Genomic DNA, 21,026 nt, shown 5'->3' with positions numbered 1-21,026 from the left:
ACCTGCTACCGTTAACAATATATCCCGATAGCTTTTAAATTTTAGCCTGTCCACCCACACTGGTGCACCGCATATAGCATAATTACTTCACAGACGCCCTTATGCAGGATACTCAACCCATATCCTGTTTAGCTTACATATGTTAATTGTTTTAAGAAATTTAATCCCTTGCAATCCTGCAAAATTACATCAATCCTTTTAGATTTAAAAAGCATAGCCATATGATAAGAAAAAGTTCCAGGAAAATAGATCATTGCCACATAAACGTGCAACAAATTTGAACAGGAAAGAGAATAAATAGTGTAATAGTGTGCTACAATTGTTAAGAAAAGAAATGCACATCAAATATTAATGACAAACTAATCAACTCCTTAGGCTCAATTCAAAATTCTTAATACCACACACACATACACTACAATACAATGTAAAAAATCATGAAATAGATTTTTTTTTCAAATAATCAACCCCTTATAAACCAATTTATATTAAGAATATTAGGAAGCTAATAGCCATATAGCTGACCAATGACTGTTACTCGATGTACAATGCAGTTTTAAACGGCAATAACACATTTAAGCAGTAAATAATGTACAATTTACAAAGTAAACAACTGCCTTCTAGCCTTAACTCTAAATTTACCGCCAATTTAACTGTGCAACAGTGCTTTGACTCTGCTTCAAATTGTGCTGTAAAAAGATTTGCCTTTTTTGCAAGAGTTTGCAACAAGTGATCTGAAATACCTAATCGCATTTTGATCGATTAAAATCAATCCATCTAAAATATAATAATTCACTAACTGCAAAACTTTTTATAGTTTATTAAAATGAGCATAACACTTTTTTATGTTGCTTTTAAAAAAAAATATTCATTCCTAAATGAAATACCTATTTTATGGAGATGGAAAAACTAAACACATCTTTCCAAGGAGGGAGGGAGAGGCTAAAGACCCTCACACTGTTAATTGCTTTGATGGAATTCATTATACTTAATCTAATAAATTAAACAGCAATCAAGTGATAGATACAATTAAAATATGTTTTATAAATCACATAAACTAACAATCTGATTTTAATGTAATAGAAATAAGAAATTGAGCGGAGCAGTTTTCATGATCAACTTTTTATTTTAAAACGATTCAGATTTTTAATCATAAAAATCAAACAAAGATTTTTTAATTATTAAAATACTTCAGTGACTTTCTCTTGAGGAGATGAGATTACAATCGACTATGGAAGATTGAGAAAGGATTTTAAAATTAAGATTTTTTAAAAACATATTTGAGGAAGAAATCCTCCAAATTACATTACTTTTATTAGATTATATTTATATATTTCTTAAAAGTTTTACAACTGCGACAGGGAGGGTGGGTAGGTTGAGCATCTGCAGGCGGTAAGACCTTCATAATCTGTTGCAACCGAAGTTCAGGTAAATCTCAGAAACATTGGTTTGTTCAGAATGATTCATTTACCATTATATTTATTAGATATTGAAAAAAAATTACCTAAACAGCTCCACAATTTGGTTATTAATAAAATTGTGGATTTTATTTTACAATGCAGTTTTAAACGGCAATAACACATTGCCGTTTAAAACTTAAACGGCAATGTTATAGCCGTTTAAAACAGCTAAACATATAGCCGTTTTAATTAGTTTTAAATAGTATTGGTTATTAATACGATTTAAAACAAGAACATATCATGTGTAACAGAAGCAATTTGATTCTCCAATACCATCCTGTACTACATATGTAATATGCAATATTCGAATTTTCAGCGATCATAAGTATAATTTCATAGTTCTGAATTTTTTTTAAGATTGTGTAAAATGCCATGTCAAGCTAATAATATTAACAGTTAAAAAATGCGAACTAATAACTCTTGTTAATAATTAACAATTAAAACATATGAAGCTCCAAAACCTACATGACAATATGACAGTGTACATCACATTGTATTAGTAGAACAATAATATTCTTCAAATTAAACATGAAGCATTAACAATAAAAATTATACTTCAATACAAAGTTGTCGATGTAGATAAATCCAGCAGCGGCACAATTAAAATGAAATAATACCAATCTGTGCAAATTTTTAAATACTGTTAATCATATTACAAATTTTAATAAGAAATAAACAATACTGCTGGTTATAATTTTGTGAAATAAATATGCTTTTTACGATCATTTAGCAATATTACTATGGTCCACCTTCAACATAATTTACTTTTTGATTTCTTAAATGTCATTATTTGGGAAATTTAATTACCTGACATTTTTATTCAGAGAAAAAGGTTATCTCTACAGGCTCACTCTTCTTACTTTTAAATATATGAATTTTTTTTATGTCGTACATATACATAACTAACTGATGTTTAGGTAATAAAGGCAGACTAGTGTCGGAAGATAAATACGAATGCAATGAAAAAGACAGAAGATATTAAGGGATGAAATCAGGAAGGTAATTCAATTCATACGGAAAAGAAAACCAATAGACAGCGAGAGGATAACATTTCACACAAGAGACTTTGAAGGGTACTACGCTATCTAGACTTTGATCTATTCAGCGTGATCTATGATATAAGCATTTGGCCTGAAAATTTAATTAAGACCATCCTACTCCAAAACCAAGGAAAAGCAATATGGAGAATTAAATATAAAGACCGTAAGATAATTAACATCATGTTACAATGGCTGGTAATGAGGAAAATAGACTGGAAAAGATAGTACAAAATTACCTTTTGGATTTATAAAATAACAAGCATGCATTTGGGAATTCGATAATGTTGGCAAGAAGTAGTGTAGAAATAAAAAGGAGAGTACATCTGTTTTATTGATCGGCAGAAAGTATCTGCCAAAGTGAACTGGAGAGTGCTATTGAAGCTTTAGAAAGACACTTTAATAGATTGGAAAGATATAAGATCAATGTACAATACAGAAATCAACATCGAAAGAGCACTAAGACAAGTTCTTTTATAACTAACACCGAAATATATGCTAAAAATTAACAAAGAATACATTTGAAAGGCATTGTAACAGGATTCAAAAAAAAAATCATAAAGTTGACCAAACAATGGTGACACATTAGGTGGAGGTGTGCAGTTTATGATGAAAATGAGTTCAGAATAAGAATAAAGTGTAAAGAATAAAGAGATGAGAGGCAACAAAAAAAGGAGGCTCCATTCACAAAAAAAGAAAAACTATGAGATAGATTAAGTAAATTTAAATATTTAAGAACTTTGGTACGCAAAATGGAAGCTGTATAGATGAAGAAACAAAAACTAGAATAACTGAGGAAAAGGAATTTTTTAAAAAAATCAAAGGATTACAGACACCAAAGTTTTGATTGAACTGAGAGAGAGGTCAACAAATGCTTTGGTTAAGTGTGCTACAATACGGATCACAATTGAGGATATTCAGAAATAAGAAAGAAAATGTAACCGAACAGTTTTGAAAGGCGGTTGCAGAGAAGAATGAATAAAGTGAAACAGATGGACAAAATGACATGAGGACGCACGATGAAAAACTGGGAGGACAGAATTCGATAAAGATAATAAGGAAGAGGAAAATGTCTTGTTTTGGGCATAACCTAAGTAGAAAATATCTACAGCAACAAGGATAATAACGGATAAAAAAGAGGAAATAGAAGAACTGGGATGTTTACAGACATAAAGGGAATGAAGGAAGATGGACCAAGAGAAATTAACAACTTTCAGTTGAAACTTGTCGAAAGACAGATTCACTAAAGAAATATGTAATGAAATAATGTACATTTATCAAGTATGCGCATGATAAAGCGCATATTATTTTTATTAAATTTTGCAGTATTTCTTTTTTCGATTTGATTTTTTCTCCTAATGTTTCATTATTAACACAGAGCTTTTTTAATCAAAATATTTTGAAGAATGTATCGACCGTAATCAGGAAAATATGACTACACGGTTCCTAAAAGTGAACTTAAGAAAGAATTCTTTATTTTCTTTTATTTTTTTTTTTCATTTATTTATCAAAATCAAGATATCCATTCTGAATAATATTATAGATTTGGACTATTTAAAAGTTTGTAGTTTCACATTTTTTATCGGTAGACAAGCGATATAGTACTGTAAAGTAAATTCTATCGCTAAATAAAATTCAAATTTTGAATAAAATTCTGAATAAAATAAATAAATATACATAATTTTTTTAATAATTTAATACTTATTAAAAAAATGAAAATAATTTATCGAATGTGTTAAGATCATTATTACATTTATTGCCTGTTAATCTGTAACGATATATAAATGGCTAAATCAGTTTGAATAAAACATTATAAGGATGGATTTATCTTCAACCTAACAGAAATCGAAATTCAAAATATCAACCTTAAGGCAATTTGATTAAAAAACACAGTTATCAGATTTTACTCATCTAGGATGTACATAACTGAAAAAAATAATTCCATAAAATTAATCACAATAAATGTGTGACAACTTTATAAGCGATCATAAAATTGTATTAATCTTTTCTTTTTTTTTAATTCTGGACAGGAGCTCTGAACCCAACAGGAATTTTTTATTATTCATAAAAAATGTTAGGGGGAAAAATTTATAAACTTTTATAAAAAAAAACTTTTTTTTTTAGTTTTACACAAGGTCTCTACCTCCATTAAGAAAAACTAGTTTTTGTAAATCATTCACTCGGGATAAATTTTGATAAGTTTTCAAATAAAAAATTAATTAGAATTTGTATTAATTCCTTTATGAAATATTTACAGAAACTTGACCAAGGGTTTCCGTAACTGTATCCGATAAGAACTGATATAGCTGTTAATATTAGTTATAAATCAACTGGTTTAGTCAAAAATATTTATTTTATCACATAATATTAATATTTATTTTTACTTTATAATTGTTTGTATACCCATAAACATTATTATAAATATAAATATTATTATTCAAAATAATATTAACATTAAAATGATAAAATATGAACTTTAAACATAAATTATGATAATTAGAAAAATAACAGAAACATAACAGACAGTTGTTCCAATATAGCCTAACATGTACCAGTGATAATAAACTGATTCCGTAAAAGTATAAATAACATTAATAAACAAAGGAACACACATGTATACAAGGCTCGTTCATTCTGATAAGAGAAAAAACAAGTTTTTCTCAATTTTTTTAAATTTTTTAACTCACTATCCTTGCAATTCACTACATTTAGACCGACATTCCAATTTTTTAATACCTTCAATATAATGTATTCATCAGGAAAATAGGTGCTTGTCTCGGCTTTGAACTGAATAATTTGAAGTGAATCTTCGTCCAGCTAACAATTTCTTCAGGTTTGGAAAGAGGAAGTAATCACAGAAAGCCAAACCCAAACCGTGTGATATCATTTCAAAACAAAGATCATGGAGTGCAGGCACATAATTGTGGTGAAAGAGCACTTTCTTTTTGGCCAGATATGGATGTTTAATCTGAATAGAACCCTTCAATCGGTCCAGTAGTGAAGCGTAATATTCCCTGGTGATGATACTCCTTTTTGTCACATAGTCTATGAGCGCCACATCACAAGAGAATCCCAAAAAAAATTGTAGCCATGACTTTTTCTGCGGACGGAATTGTTTTCGGTTTCTTTGGCATACTTTCATCTGCCTCCTCCTATTGTTTGTCTCTAGCAAATGGTGAATCCATGTTTCATCTACCGTTTTAAAATGTCAAAGAAACTTAGCGGAATCATTTAAGTCTATACTTTTGAGAAGTGTTTGGTCGACTGCAGTTTTTGTAGACTGTTACCCTACCCCACAGAGCGAACAGCTTTTTTAATGCCCCAAAAAAATGTGCAAAATCTCTCCCTCTATGAATCATGAGACCTTGACGATGGTGAGGGGGCTGAGTGCTCAGTGACACAGAGCAGCTGAATCGAAAGTGCCTGTCCGACATGGTTGCAAGAGTAAAATCTAAGAAATGATTCCTGAAAGAGGGTAGCAGCTCTTTCAGTAGTTGTTAAGGGCATAGGTCAAGAGGACTTAAATGGTCATATCAACATCATTTAATCTTTTGAGTACTGCACAGCTGAAAGCAATGGTAAACTATTACAACTGTTTTTTTTTCCAAAAAAACTGTAGCCATGACTTTTTCTGCGGACGGAATTGTTTTCGGTTTCTTTGGCATACTTTCATCTGCCTCCTCCTATTATTTGTCTCTAGCAAATGGTGAATCCATGTTTCATCTACCATTTTAAAATGTCAAAGAAACTTAGCGGAATCATTTAAGTCTATACTTTTCAGAAGTGTTTGGTCGACTGCAGTTTTTGTAGACTGTTAACCAACCCCACAGAGCGAACAGCTTTTTTAATGCCCCAAAAAAATGTGCAAAATATAGTGGACACAGTCTTCTGAGATGTTTGCAATGTCAGCAAGTTTGTGTACCTTCAGTTGGTGATCATTAAATACGATATTGTAGATTTTTATGACATTTCATTGGTATAACAGTTTTTGGGCATCTAAAGCATTCCTGTATGAACAGATTTAATTTTAGCAGCCCCCTCTTTCATTGTCAAGAGGAAAAGTCTTTAAATCTGATTTAATTCTTTTTGTATCTGTCAAAATTAAACCTTTTAACAGCTCAAACTTTCAATTCTGCCAATTTTTCAGAAAATGTTGAAACTTTTGATCGGTTTACTTGACCGCCACAAACAATCGACTAAATGCAAGCGCCTGAAACTTCACAGCACGCTATCTTAACGATCATTTGACAAATACCATAGTCATTTGGTCACACTTGCGCATCTCTATGTGAGCCAATCGCTTTTCAAACAACCTTCATATTAGTTTTCTTTCTTGTTAAGTTTGTTTAGATAATTTTACGAGCACCTGACCTATATACATGTATGTAAAACCCAGAGACTTCTTTTAAATACGGTATTCATGCTGCCATACAACCGACAACATACGATACTGTATTCTAAAAAATGTTAGGATGTTCTGAAAATTACCAACTGAATGACAAGTCTTGTGATAACAGTCACAAGCGTACTCACAGTAGATGGATCCAAGCATTACTTAATTTATCTATCTTTCCAAATATCTTTTTCAAACTGGATTCAATGATTATTTGAATGAATTGTCAATGACAGCAAACAATATAGGTACCGGTGAAAATACTTGTATTGTGCGTATGATGAAAATAAAAACTTGCTTGCATGAAACAGACAGCTGCTGTGCAGGGCATTATATAACTCTTTTCTCACGACATTAGGATTATTAAGATACCAAGTATTCTGAAATACAGTGCGTTTAACTATTTTCATATATGGCAAAATGTTTTCCACAATTAAAATTTATCATTTTGTTTAATTTCAGACAATAATTTCTTTTAAAATATTTAGTGTACTTATAAATATTTCTTACTGTATCCAGTACAAAAATGAATAGTTTATACTTGTATTAATAGAATATTATAATATTCCCTCCATCAAGCGAGTCGTAAAATAAATGATCGCTTTATACTAAATAAAGGTTATCAAAATATTTCATTTGAGTTATATTTACATACATTTGGTGTAACGGGTATTGTTGATGATATTTATAGTAATCAACATCATCATTAAATAACAGGCCTATACTCTACAAATTATAAAAATTTATTAATACTTTCCGTAATCATAGAATAGCTAAGTAATTTTTTTTTTTTGCATTGTTGACTAACATTCAATACTAATATTTACTTTTCATTTTCAATAAACTATATAGTTGCTTTAATTCTGGAGGGGAATGTAGATGGAAAAAATTGTGCAGTCATGTAACGTTTGGAATATGTAAAACAATTTGATAGGGATGCAGGATATAGGGGGTATACTGAAATGAAACGACTGACACTAGATATGGAATCTTGGAAAGCTGCATCAAACCAGTCAAATAACTGAAGACAATAAAAAAGGTTTTTTAAAAAAATATATCAAAATAATCAGTTAATTACAAAAAAGGAAACAAAAATAGATGAAAAACATTTCACTAAAAAAAGTAATGAAATAAAAGCCTATGATACATATAAATTTTCTAAATACAAAAATTAAATTAACATAATTCAAAATACTTAAAATACAAAAACCTATTTTTTACACTAAAAGTAAAAAATAAGCATGATTATGCATTTTAAGAATGTAAACAAACAAAAACAACGCCACTATGAACAGCAGAAAAATGTCAAATTTCATAAGCAGTCACAAGACGGCAGTATATATTGGAAACTAACTACTGTTAATTGTATTTACTGAAAACTATAATCGAATAAAACAAAAAAATTAAAAAATTAGTGGCCGTAAACCAAAGCCAAATTATCCACAAAATTCTGCGCATTTGAATAAAGTTGAATAAACTAATGAAAGAACTAAAATACTGCATTACTTGAAATTAAGTAATAGTAAATTTCCAAAAACCATTCTGCAGAAAATGTTTTCAGCAAAAAACTTACTATAAATGTAACAATAACAATACTGTCTACTGCTATTCAGGTATGAGACTTAATCAATTGTATACAATGTTTCATATTTCATTTTACATGTTTCCGAGGAGTTTTTGGGAATTCATTATGGACTAAATGTTTTTAATTTTGTTACTATTTTAACATTTGATTTTTTTTTGCAACAATTTACTAAAATTAATTTCAATTTCTAACTGATAATAATCATTATGACAAAATTTTAAAATGTTGTCTAATCAGTTAAGTAAAAAAAAAAAAAAAAAAATGTATCTAAAAAAAATTAATCAAAAATCAATAAATAAAATTTTATTACACTTAATTAATCTAATGAGCACATAATATGATGAATTAGGAGAAAAATTCAATCAGAACCAAAGTTTTTTTTTTTTAACAGCCAATAAAACAGAATTACAGTATTACTTAATAGTTTATTAATCAACTGGCAGTAACAAGTTCTTTTTTACATCTAAAAGACTCATTATATATTTATAAGAAATGGCAGAAAAATATCCATGTATACAACAGTACAGTTAAATTATTAAAAACTAAACCTTAAATCTTACTCATATATATATATCAGAATAAAAAGACTATTTTTTAAGACATGCTATTTTCATTATTATTTATTTATCGATAATCAATCAAAAGATAGAATTCAAGATATTTCATTAAAAGATATCAAAAATAAAATGCACATAAATCTCTAATCAAGTATTAACTTTTAAAACTGTAAAGGAATTGCAAGCTTTAAATGACCTACAGGCACCACTATATAAAATATATATATATATTGATTTTTTATTGTAATAAATAAATAACGCACATTACAAAAATAACAGTTCTACCTACATTTACTCATGAACAGAACAATAAGGCGCCAGTAGGATATCAAAAATTAACGAACTATTCATATAGTATAAAAACTACACTTAAACTTCTTTAAAAGATTTTTGGTATTTTTCAAAGGATAAAAAATTTCATTTTCATATTCCCACGCGCAAGCAACAGCTTTCGTGGTGAATTAACCATAAAAAGAAAAGAAATTGATAAATAAAAACAAAAATTATCTGAACATATATAAAATAATAAATATATTACTTTATTTATGGAAAAGAGAAGTGAGATTTTTTAGCCCGGAAATAGTCATGAAAGTAAAACAATATGAAAAAATATTTTCCATTAAAAAATGTTAGTTATATAATTTAGAAATTAATAGGGCATATTTAAGAAAATTTATTAAATTCATGTCTCAAACATTTCATTTAATCACCAATTACGTTATAACAATTTTGTTTGAAGAAGGACATCAAAATAACATTAATAATTTTTTTCTTCAAATCAGGATCTATCCCGTGACATATTCATGATTGAGGCAAACAATTTTGATTTTTGATAAATATTTCAAGAAAATTGTTGACATCTATCTGAAGTTACAGGATTGGAAGGGTATTTAACCACCAAACTTACTGCTCTCCTCCAAGAATAGTAGAGTAAAAATAAATTCATTACAATGGATCTACTTCATTAATCAATAAATTTTTATAAAATTGTGAGCATAAAAGTAATAAGTTATGGAAATAAGGGCTACTTTTCTTTCAAAACAGAAAAGGCAGCTAATTTTTTCTGATTTAATAGTCAACTAATCTCCTTTTCAACAGCCTGCTTTACAATTCATAATCCAGATTACAGTTTTTTTTAGTAACTCACAGCGCTCTTTTTGTCTTGAAAATGATTCTGACTGAATGTTATTACTTTCTGATAAAATACCAAAGTAATTAACATTTTTGTATTTATCACCTGATTAAGCATTTAATACAATTTTAAAATTTTGGGCCATGTAAATGACACACAGAAATAAAATTTAAATGATCGCAATAGATCCACCAAGGCTTTTTATGTACAGCACTTGGTTGATAAGTAGTAAGGACTCTAGACATGACTTTCTTCACCATACTTGTTTATGTTAAATGTAAAAAATCAATAGTAGAAATAGTTAATTTTAAAGCCAGTAGAACACAGTACACCACAGTGCAAAAATTCATCCTATTTTTCATAAACCAGTGGTGGTATTCCACCAGCAAAAGTGATAAAACAAGATAGACAAAACGATTAACCGGTATATTTATGTAATACCTTAAGAAGATAATTAATAAATAATCATTTACAGCTTTTTTTAAATAGAAATAAAAATTGGCTAACATTAAATAGAAAATTTCAACAACTTAGATCAGCTTATTTGTTTAATTTTTTCAAGAATGTTTTTTCTTTATATACAATTATTATTCATTCTGTTAACAAAAAGATCAAACAATTAGTAATAACCTAATTTGTCATTATTTTAAATATTCATTTTATCTTCTTATTTGCTGGTAAAAATACAATATTATATTTGGATGCTACTTTAAAAAGTTATTTTCAGATTAAAACAGCGGCTATTGTACCTCTGGTGACATTAGATATGATTTATATAAACAGATTTTAAGTAAATTAAAAATTCCAACATTTCCACCCGCATAATATTTGTGGCATTTATTTACATACATTTTTTACACCAGGTGATTAAAAACTGACTTCACAACTAAAAACTCATATAAAAATTTATTGAGATAACTTACAGATTCAGTGAGGTCTCATCTCACAGAAAGGCACATAAGTGTGTCACCCGACATTCGCCTTTGTTCAATATGGCTTCCATTTGTAATGCAACATACATCCAACCTAAAGTCAATCTCATTCCAGACTGTAGCTGGCAAGTCAGACGTTACTTCTCCAGCTGTGGTGTTAATTCAAAGTCTTAGCTCAATAAGACCAACAGGCAAAGGCGGTACATAAAACCAATCTTTAATGAAACCCCAAAAGAAAAAATCTAGTGATGTCCAACAAATCTGGGGAGTGACGTGGCCATGCAATTGGACCTTCATGACTGATCCACCAATCTGGGGAACGAGTATAAAGAAAATCTCAGACTTCTAGGCGGTAGTGAGGTGGTGCACCATCTTGCTGATAGTAATGGGGTTGATCTTGGTCATCATCTTCTAACTGCGGAACTAGAAAATTTTGAAGCATATCCAGATCAACAATACTATTTACGGTTGCCTCCTGGTAGAAGAATGGACTGTACAGTCTTTGTTTGCTTAGGGCTAACACAATATAGTGCAAAGTTTCACGAAGATTTTCACTACCCCATATTCAGAAGTTATCGGTGTTCACCTTACAACTGATGTGAAAAGTTGACTCATCACTAAAAATGATATTGTCTAAAAATGTACTGTTATCTGTAACTCTATCCACCATTTCCACACAAAACTGCAGCTGAGTTGCCCGCCTTTTCAAAAATTTGTTACCAAACTCCACTTCCACGTGCAAATGAATGAAGGGAAGAGGCATTTTTCATATGTTTCTCTGAGTTGTTCCACAGCAACTTCAGGGACGTGTGACCATCCTCATTATTTTGTATGTTTAACAGAACAACCTGTCTCAACAAAGGTTTGGTGCAAAGAGTAAATCGTACACCTAATAGAAGGCTCGCAACCGTACACTATATGAAAATCCCGTTGAACTGCAGTTGCCCACTACAAATCGTGAAACCAAAACATACAGTGAGCACGTTCCTCACAAGAAAAAATCTAGCAACTGTAAATCTGGGGAGCGAGGTGGACTTTCAGGCGATTGACCTTCATGACCGATCCACTGACCTGGGAATCGAATACAAAGAAAATCTTAGACTTCTAGGTGGTGGTGAGGTGATACCCTGTCTTGCTGATAATAATGGTGTCCATCTTGGTTATCATTGTCTAACTAAAAAATTAGAAAAGTTTGAAGCATATTAAGATAAACGATACCATTTACAGTCGTGTCCTGGAAGAACAGGCCATAAAGTCTTTGTTTGCTTAGAGCACAAAAAACATTGATATTAGGACTATCACAAATGTTCTGAAAAGTTTCATGAGAGTTTTCACTACCCCATATTCAGCAGGTGTACCCCACAACAGTGGCAGGTGTTCTCTTAGCTGCTGATGTGAAACACTGACTCATCACTAAAACTTACATTGTATAAAAATGTACCGTTGTCTGTAATTCTATCCATCATTTCCAAACAAAACTAAAGCCGACCTACTTTGTCATCATTTGTATGCATTCAACCACGGGTTGATTCGTATGGCTTCAAGTGCGATCATTTACATAATACGCACTAAACAGTCATTTGTGAAATGCCAGCATCACGTGAATCAAGTCTAGTTGATTTCTTTGGACTACGTGCAAAGCTTTCTCTGAGTTGTTCCATGGCAGTTTCAGGGACAAGTGAGCGTCCTAGTGATTTTGTATGTTTAACAGAACCTGTCTCTATGAAGGTCGGTGCCAAAAGTAAATTGTATGCCTACTAGGATGCTCTCTACCATACTCTCTATGAAAATTACATTGAACTGCAGTTGCTGACTGCAAATCATGAAACCAAAACATACAGCAAGTATATTCTGCACCAGTAAATATATTCACTTTTTACAACAATGATGAGATTGCTGGTGGCCAAATTTGGTAGTAATGAAGTACGTGAGTCAAAACTTGATGTTTTGTTATGAGATGAGACCTCAACCGAATTTGTAAGTTATCTAAATAAATTTTTATATGCTTTTAAATTTGTGAAGTCCTTTTTGAATCACCTGATATTTTGTAAATAATATTCTCTTGTATTAAACCAAACATGATTATTTTTGTGTTGCATAGAATAATACCTTGCCCCTCAAAAGATGGACCCTTACTATCCTTCAGTTTTCATTTCAATACACTATCTAAAGATCAAAAAGATATTCTAGTCAATTTATTTAAAAGATTTTCTTTCACATTTGAATATATACATATTACTCTGTCAATGAATTTTAAACTAATGCTAATTAGAAAATTCTGAATTCTCTTTACAGACATAACAACTGTAGTTAAAAAATAATTAGTCAAATATTTGTCAACTATTACTCGAGATAATTTTTAGTTGTATGCATTAACCATCTCCCGGTCATAAAACACGAAATCGCATGGCGCCCTATGCTGGCCTCTTGGTCAAAGAGCACAAAGTCGTATATCAGCTATATGGGCCTACTTCTGCTATCTAGTTTCATTGTTATGAACTAAACCTTTATAATACTATTCACAGTACTATTGTTTTTAATTTTTAACATGGTACAATGTTTTTAACCATCTGATTTGGACGTGAACAGCTACGATTTGTTCTGAAACTTCGTTGTTGATTTACATTTATGTGAAGACGGCTTCTATGAGTGCTGATCGTGTTTCTGACAGTGATATTGAAGATTTAGTGTTTTTAAGTGATAGTGACTCTTTTATTAGTTTTAGTAATGTTTCTGACGACAGTGATTCTAGCAATAATGATGAAAATTTAGATGATGGGATCAGAGATGGTAATAGGTTATGTCAAGCTGTTGATTGGGTAAATCCAAACAATTTTACAGAACCTAATTTATTTATGCATGACTATGGCCCAATAAAAAAGTCACATCCTATAGAAAATAAAAAGTTAAGTCAGGAAGAGGAATTAGGTCTTCATTCAAGTGTAAACAGTGCAATCTTCCATTATGTAGAGTTGGATGTTTCCTTGAGTATCATCAAGAGATAGGTGTTGAAGTGTCCCAGTAAAAAATAGATGAATTTTTTCTTATTTTTTTATATCTATATAAGATAGATATATAATAAAATAAACAATATGTAAATGAAGATCAACCTAAAATCAACATTTCTTCAAATTAATAAGGTAAGTTACCTCCATACAGACAGTTGAAATAATGACCAGGAGAGTTAATATGGACTATTACCACTTTTCTATTTCGATAATTAATTTTATACTTCATAACGCTGTTCTGATCAAAATTGTTTTCTAGCCAAATACCAGGAGAAATGCTATAAAGTAGTACTGCTTCCACTTCCTGGTGTATCTTATTCAGTTTTGAAGTATTTATTTATTAATTAATTAATTTAAATGAAGAAAATAAAGATTAGATTCACAATGTCACTAAACTTGCATAACGTTGAATAAAGCGAACCATTACTATCAGTGGCGGCAAATTTGACAACCGGATTTATTGATAAATCAAATAAAAAAACAACAATTTGTGGATTTTATCATAATTCTACTACGGTTGGCATTGATACATTAATAGATAATTGAGAAAGTGCATATATAAAGGAGAATAGATTATTTATAAAATTAATTTATGTATACTCCCAACTACTTTTGCTTTTTCCTTCATGTTTAAAAGTGACATAAAATAACAGGTTTCAAACAGTCATAGTTTTAGATCAAAGCATGATATATATATATATATATGAAATATACTTCAAAATGAAGAGAAACGCTCGAAAAATCTTACCTGTACAGTGTAGATTTTGATATGCAATCCTTTAGTTCTCCTGCAAGTATCAAGACAATATTCAAACTCTTACAATATACAATAAAAACATTGAATGACAAATGAAACAGCTTCATAGTCTGTTTTTTTTAAATAATCAAATTTTCTTATTTGAAAACAGAACAGTTGTATCTTTACTAACACAACAAATAAAAATCCATTTGCATAAATGAATGACAATGTGAAAATGGTAATGCGTAAATGGTTTGATAATGGCTTTCTACCCTTCTCATCCAATTTATCGCAGTTAATTTTTTGTTAGGTAATCACATATGAATGTGGAGAAGCTTCTTCAAACTGGTGAATAGAATTTACTTTAGTATTTGAGGTATTGAGTACATTTTCAACATTTCCCAGAAGTTGTTTCACATTAGTGTTCCATAATGACATGTGGAGGTTCAGTAACTCATCTTCAAACATTATGCTCTGTATTCATTCCAAAACATGAAATACAGCTTCATCACTGAAAATAAACTTGTTTAAAACTCTCAGTCATGATCTAACCTATTCAGAACATCCATATAGAATTCAAATTGTTTATTTTATACTGTGTGAATAAATTTTATATAATACCTGAATTCGTAACCAGGAAAGAGTAGTCATTTTTTTAATATTGTGAACAGTCGGTTTCCAAATCCAACTCTAAAGAACTGACTTTTTCAGGCTATGCAAATAAACTTATTCGCACAACTTCACGGTCTCATCAGATACTGACGGTCATCCTTAAAGTGTCCCGTTTCAATAGGCTGCCCATTTTTCCAAACTGTTTGTCCCATTACCTAACATTATTTTTGTCTTCTTTGAACACAGCGATATACATGTTAAACAAATGCAACAGACTCAATCTCAGCAAGCCACAAACTCTGCAGTTTAACTATGGTGAATAACAAGCTTTATGAATCTATTGACCTTGTAACACAGCATGCATGTTCTGTTATTAGAACTTGTTTAACGATTAAAAAAAAAAAAAATTATGAAAGACAGTTTTTCTTGCTTTCTTACATATACTTCATGTTCCTGTCATGCTTTGTTCCAAAACTATGAGTGGTTTCAGACCTCATCATTATTTTACATACACAACGTACATTTACAGAGATCTGCTTCATCAGAATGTGTTTTAGAACCCGATTCAAAACATTCAAATTAAAGAAGTATATTTGCTATCTTGGTCACCAATATAAAACAAATTATAATTTAGTTTCATTTAAAAAGTGAAAATTTATTTTTATTAAATAAAAATCTAGTTACTCTGTAAAAGTTCTGTATCTAGAGGCAAAAACAAAAAAGCAAAGTGTAAAAAATTAATTTTATGACTAACGACCAAGCAAATCCATGCAAATATAATGCAATTACAAAGGCAAATATTAAACAGATAGTCAAGCTAATATTCCTGTAAATGTTTTTGCTTTACAAAGTCAAAAAAATAACATTTCAATTGTAAGTACAATTTATTTACTGAACTTTTGAAAGTAATTTTAAAAAACTTAGTAATTATCAACAGTCTATTCATAAATAATAAAAATTTTTAATTTTACTAGTAATATTAAAGTCGTATTACGCATAATTTACCCTGTTCACCGATTAGAACGTATCATAGATATACACAGTTTCAGATATTTGCAAGTCTTGAGACATACCATGCACCAATAAAGAAAAATGCTCTACTTCTTTATTTAAAATTCATTTATTCTATTGACTAGCAATATAAGTAAAAGATATATTCATTTGAATAGAGCCTTATCACATTCTTTATTATCATAAAATTACAAAACATAAAAGGAATAATAAATGTAATTTAATTGGAAGTATATTTTACAGTTTATATTATAAGAAATTAAAAATAGAACAAGTAACATCTATTACAGTATTACACAAATAAATACAATGACAACTCACCACAGTACTATTATTTAAAACAGCTGCTTCAGGTTCTACAAAAGCAACATGATTTTTATTTGAGCCTCCATCAGTTTCAGATTGTTCAATATTAGATGCACCAACATTCTTCTCTTTTACCTTCTTTTTGTCTTTCTTTTTATCCTTTTTATCTTTAATTTTATCTTTAGCTGAACGTCCTTGTGAAAACTGTTCTTCAGTCTTTTTCCTAAGGTCGGCCATAGCTTCATCATACGTTTTCTCTTTCATTGTTGACATTGAAATAACATAAATAACTAAAGCTGATATAATTACAACAGTGACGCATACCAAACCGGTCTGGATATCCATTTCCTAAAACAAAAATTACAATTAGAAAAACAGTATTACTACAACTAAAGCTTCTAATCATGAAAGATTAAACAAGAAGGGATAGCACATCCTAACCAGTTATAAATGTTATTAAAGAATTACGATTTAAAAAATAAAACAAAATTCTGATTTAGTTTCAACTATATCACTTAATTATTAGAAACAGGTAGACACTCAAATCATTTCAATGATTAAACAAAATGCATCGATACAAAGTGACTGAACATTTAATAGAAATAGAATGAAGACTGGGTATGTTAACGAGTGAAATCCATCACGTTGCACTTACCATTACAGCAAAATCGCATCAGAAATACGGCCACTATATAACACTTGTTTCCCTTCTGTTAGAACAGATTAATAATTCTAATCAATTAAGACGCTTGAACTTAACACTAACTTATGTATAGATATCAATAACGCCAGTATGTCAAACAACTGATTAAGAAATAAGTTTAGAAGTGATTCAAAAAAGAAAATGAAGATGGTAATAAAGTAACTACACTAGTTATCACTCGCTTCAACAAGTGGTTGATATAAAAATAAATGCAATCAAATGGCATCATTAACTGCATACATAAGTTAACTTGGTGAAAGTTTACAAGGTTAATCTAATAAGCAGTCAAAAATTGTTATAAGTAAATTTTCAATAAAATGAACTCAAAAAATTTTGTTTACATATTTTAATTGTAGTTTAAAAGGTACACTACTATAAAAAATTGTTTAATTTATTTTTTTACTTATATATTTAATACATTATTTTGCAATTACTGCAATTTATAAGTTTATTTTTTTTAATTTTGGATCTTTTAACATGTAATAAAATTACGTTTGGTTTTATTACTAAAACATAATATCCACGAACACTTTACTTCATAAATAATCTTGTTTATTATTGCTCCCACTAGAAATTTTTTAAGCAATATCAGATCTCATAGTATGAAATTAACAACTTTTAGACCATAAACCTAGTCAATTGTAAATAATTTCAGACATAAAAACATTTTCAAGCCTTACTGGTACTGTATAACATAAAATAGCCAATATTCATCACAAAATGGGAATAAACTACTTATAGGATTCCAAATATATTCCTGGTTTCATGGGTGTCCCTATAATGTGGGTCTCGCTTCATCCACCTTTAGGCACATGTAACAAGGAAGCAGTATATCAACTTCTCTTTTTTAAACCTTACCTTACACATTAATTTTATTTCTAAAGAACCTACACAATTTTTGATTTAATCATATTTGGTAACTATACTTCATCCAGTAATACTAATACAACCATCATTATCCAAAGGATATTTACAGGAATTCATCTCCTTAATAATTAAAAAAAAAAACAAAACAAAATAAAAGTATAGGAATGAAGAGATAATCACACTATTCCTTTATATATAAATAAGATTCCTTAATACAATCAAATATTAATAGGATAGCTATTTAATTATCTGTAATGATCGAGATCATTACTTAATGCTTTCATAGAAGTTTTCTAAAAACTTCCATTTCTCTGATCCTTATTAACTCAATCTGGGTCTTATTTACTTCATCAACATCAGACTTCACAATCATTTCACTAACTAAATGCTACATTATCTTTATTAACAGAAATACAACACAAAAGGAATTAAAGATTGATAAACGATCGCAAAATGTGTTCATTTTTTGTAGTAAAATAAAGTCAAAGTACTGAAATCAATCTTTTATCATGTCAATTTCAAGCTTATTCCTAAACTTGTTTTATATTTAAAGAAGAAAACAGAAAATATAATATATATATATTTTATGGTAAAATTCAGTATACAGTTCATATAACATTATTTCAATACGAGAATAAATATATAAGAAAATAAAACAGGATTGTTCCAGTTACAATTCTTTTATCCTGGGAACTAGATATATTTTTATTATTGTTCAATTACCAATACTTAAAGGACACAATATTGCACAATATAACCACACAAAAGAAACAAAAAAAAAAACACTTCCCAGCTCCCATGCTCTACATAATATTCTATTTAGCAATATGCATTTTCCACAAACTACTCTCGCAATTAAGATCAGTGGTACTCAGTAAAAACCTTGCGAAGTTTAAAATCTGCTTGTGGACCCAAATCTTCGTCAAAAATACTTCACTATAACGATAACCTAGAAAAAGTAAATTAAAAATGAAAATAAACCTAATCATCAACCAAGTAAGCTTCACATCGCCCAACTAGTAATCTCTATCCAATACAAACCAGAATAACTCATTCCTTTCATTTGAAAAATATGTTTCATTCTATATTTGTTTTAACCATTTATATTTTCCATAAAAGCTGCAATATATGAGCAGGTTAAACATTTATACTTTAAAAAACACAAATTAGTTTTTCAGAGGAAAGTACATATATAAATAACTATCAAAATATAAGTTGAAGTATTTTTACTAAACACCTCTTGATTGTTGATATCAAATCAACTTGAGCACAAACAAATTTTAATTTATATTATCACAGTGCCAATGACATATAAACAAATTATCCACGTTACCCACAACTTCCCTGATTGAATACTTCATTCTCAGATGCACACAATCAAACTGCAATAAAACGGTATGAATAATCTATTTATAATTTCAAAATTAAAAATCACCAATCTATAGAAAACAATTTAATAGTAGATTCCATTGTCATACCATATTAACTTTTCAAAAGGAAAAGTTAACATAATTATGGTTAACATTTTTTCTGTACAAAAAATATTAAAAACACTTGTTACAAACACAGTTTGTTTAGTTAATACAAATATTCATAGGAATAGTATAAAATATTTCACAAAAAAAATAGAAGAACCATTGTTACATGTTAAACATCTATCTTAATTATAATTCTGCAGTCAACAAAACTTTGGGATTTATTTAAAAGACCCAAAAAGAACAAGAATGAAGATCAATATATGTGGAGTATTATTCATTTGGCACTAAAATAAAACCGGATTGTTTAGCTAACTAAATTAAAATTGGATAATATCTTATGTTTCTTAATCCTACATTTTTTTAATGAGTTCTTATCCTACGAGGTTAAGTTTTTAAAAAGAAAAAAACAGCAGAATAGAAAATGTAGTTATGTTTTAAAATTTTCCTTAAAGAATCTGGTAAAATACCGAAAATTTAAAGAAATAAGTTCAATGAACCTACGAAAAAAATAAACATACGCTTAGCATACCCTTCATATAATAACAATAAACTAAGTAGGCATATATTTACCAAATCCAAGTGTGTTAAAACCTTTAACGAGGGCTGAATTTAAAAAATTGAAATATTTCAAGGCTAAAATTTCAATTTGTAGTGCAAGTAAAAGAGAAATCTGTGATCGACGAAAAATAATAAATTAAACGAGATCAAAAAACAATAAAATTGATCCAATAAAAGTAATTGTTATGTATTACATGAATAATAAAACGAATACTAGTACTTACGCTCACTTAAAAAGATAAACACTTACGGAGAAAACTTTTATAGAAGAGCAAAGACCACAACCTCAACCGCCACGTCTAAACAGGCCACAACTTTTCGCTTTCCTGTCATTCCCACAGTGTTCCAAAGAGATATACGAACCTTGTAATTGTGTCCACACTAATACCATTCTGATCGAAATTACTTTGCAGAATGAATTAGGAATCTTTTATAATTAATATGTATAAAAATTAAATTTGAAATTACAATTGAATCCCTATCATCAGTGCAACTGATAGTCACTTTTTTTACTTAATTGTTTATTAATTGACATTTTCTGTTATTGTCATTAAAATTTACTAATTTATTACTTCGTGGATTTTTTTTTATTTTAATTAATAAGTAATGTTGCAGTTTCACTGATTATTAATATTTTTCATAACTTTCAGC

General features: G+C 29.3%; 1 protein-coding gene across 18 annotated transcripts in view; it reads right to left on the bottom strand.

Moving 5' to 3' along the window:
* LOC142325617 (uncharacterized) overlaps positions 1-20,745 on the bottom strand; it is a 114,199-nt gene extending 93,454 nt beyond the window's left edge. For 17 of the 18 annotated variants that reach the window (XR_012756578.1, XR_012756580.1, XR_012756577.1 and 14 more), the window contains exons 1-2: positions 20,600-20,704; positions 16,785-17,117 (exon numbers count right to left, since the gene is read on the bottom strand). Coding sequence is in view for 14 of the 18 variants with exons in the window: in XM_075367596.1 (XP_075223711.1) it covers positions 16,785-17,114 (330 nt within the window). In the remaining 4 variants the exon portion in view is untranslated. Of the gene's footprint in view, positions 1-16,784; positions 17,118-20,599 lie in introns of all 18 variants that reach the window. The other variant, XM_075367587.1, reaches the window with a different exon arrangement.
* Positions 20,746-21,026: the final 281 nt, after the last annotated feature.

Source organism: Lycorma delicatula, chromosome 5, assembly GCF_047948215.1.
Source record: "Lycorma delicatula isolate Av1 chromosome 5, ASM4794821v1, whole genome shotgun sequence".
Classification (NCBI taxonomy): Eukaryota; Metazoa; Arthropoda; class Insecta; order Hemiptera; family Fulgoridae; genus Lycorma; species Lycorma delicatula.
The sequence above is the reverse complement of the archived record's forward strand: the minus strand, read 5'-3'. Positions and strand labels throughout refer to the sequence as shown.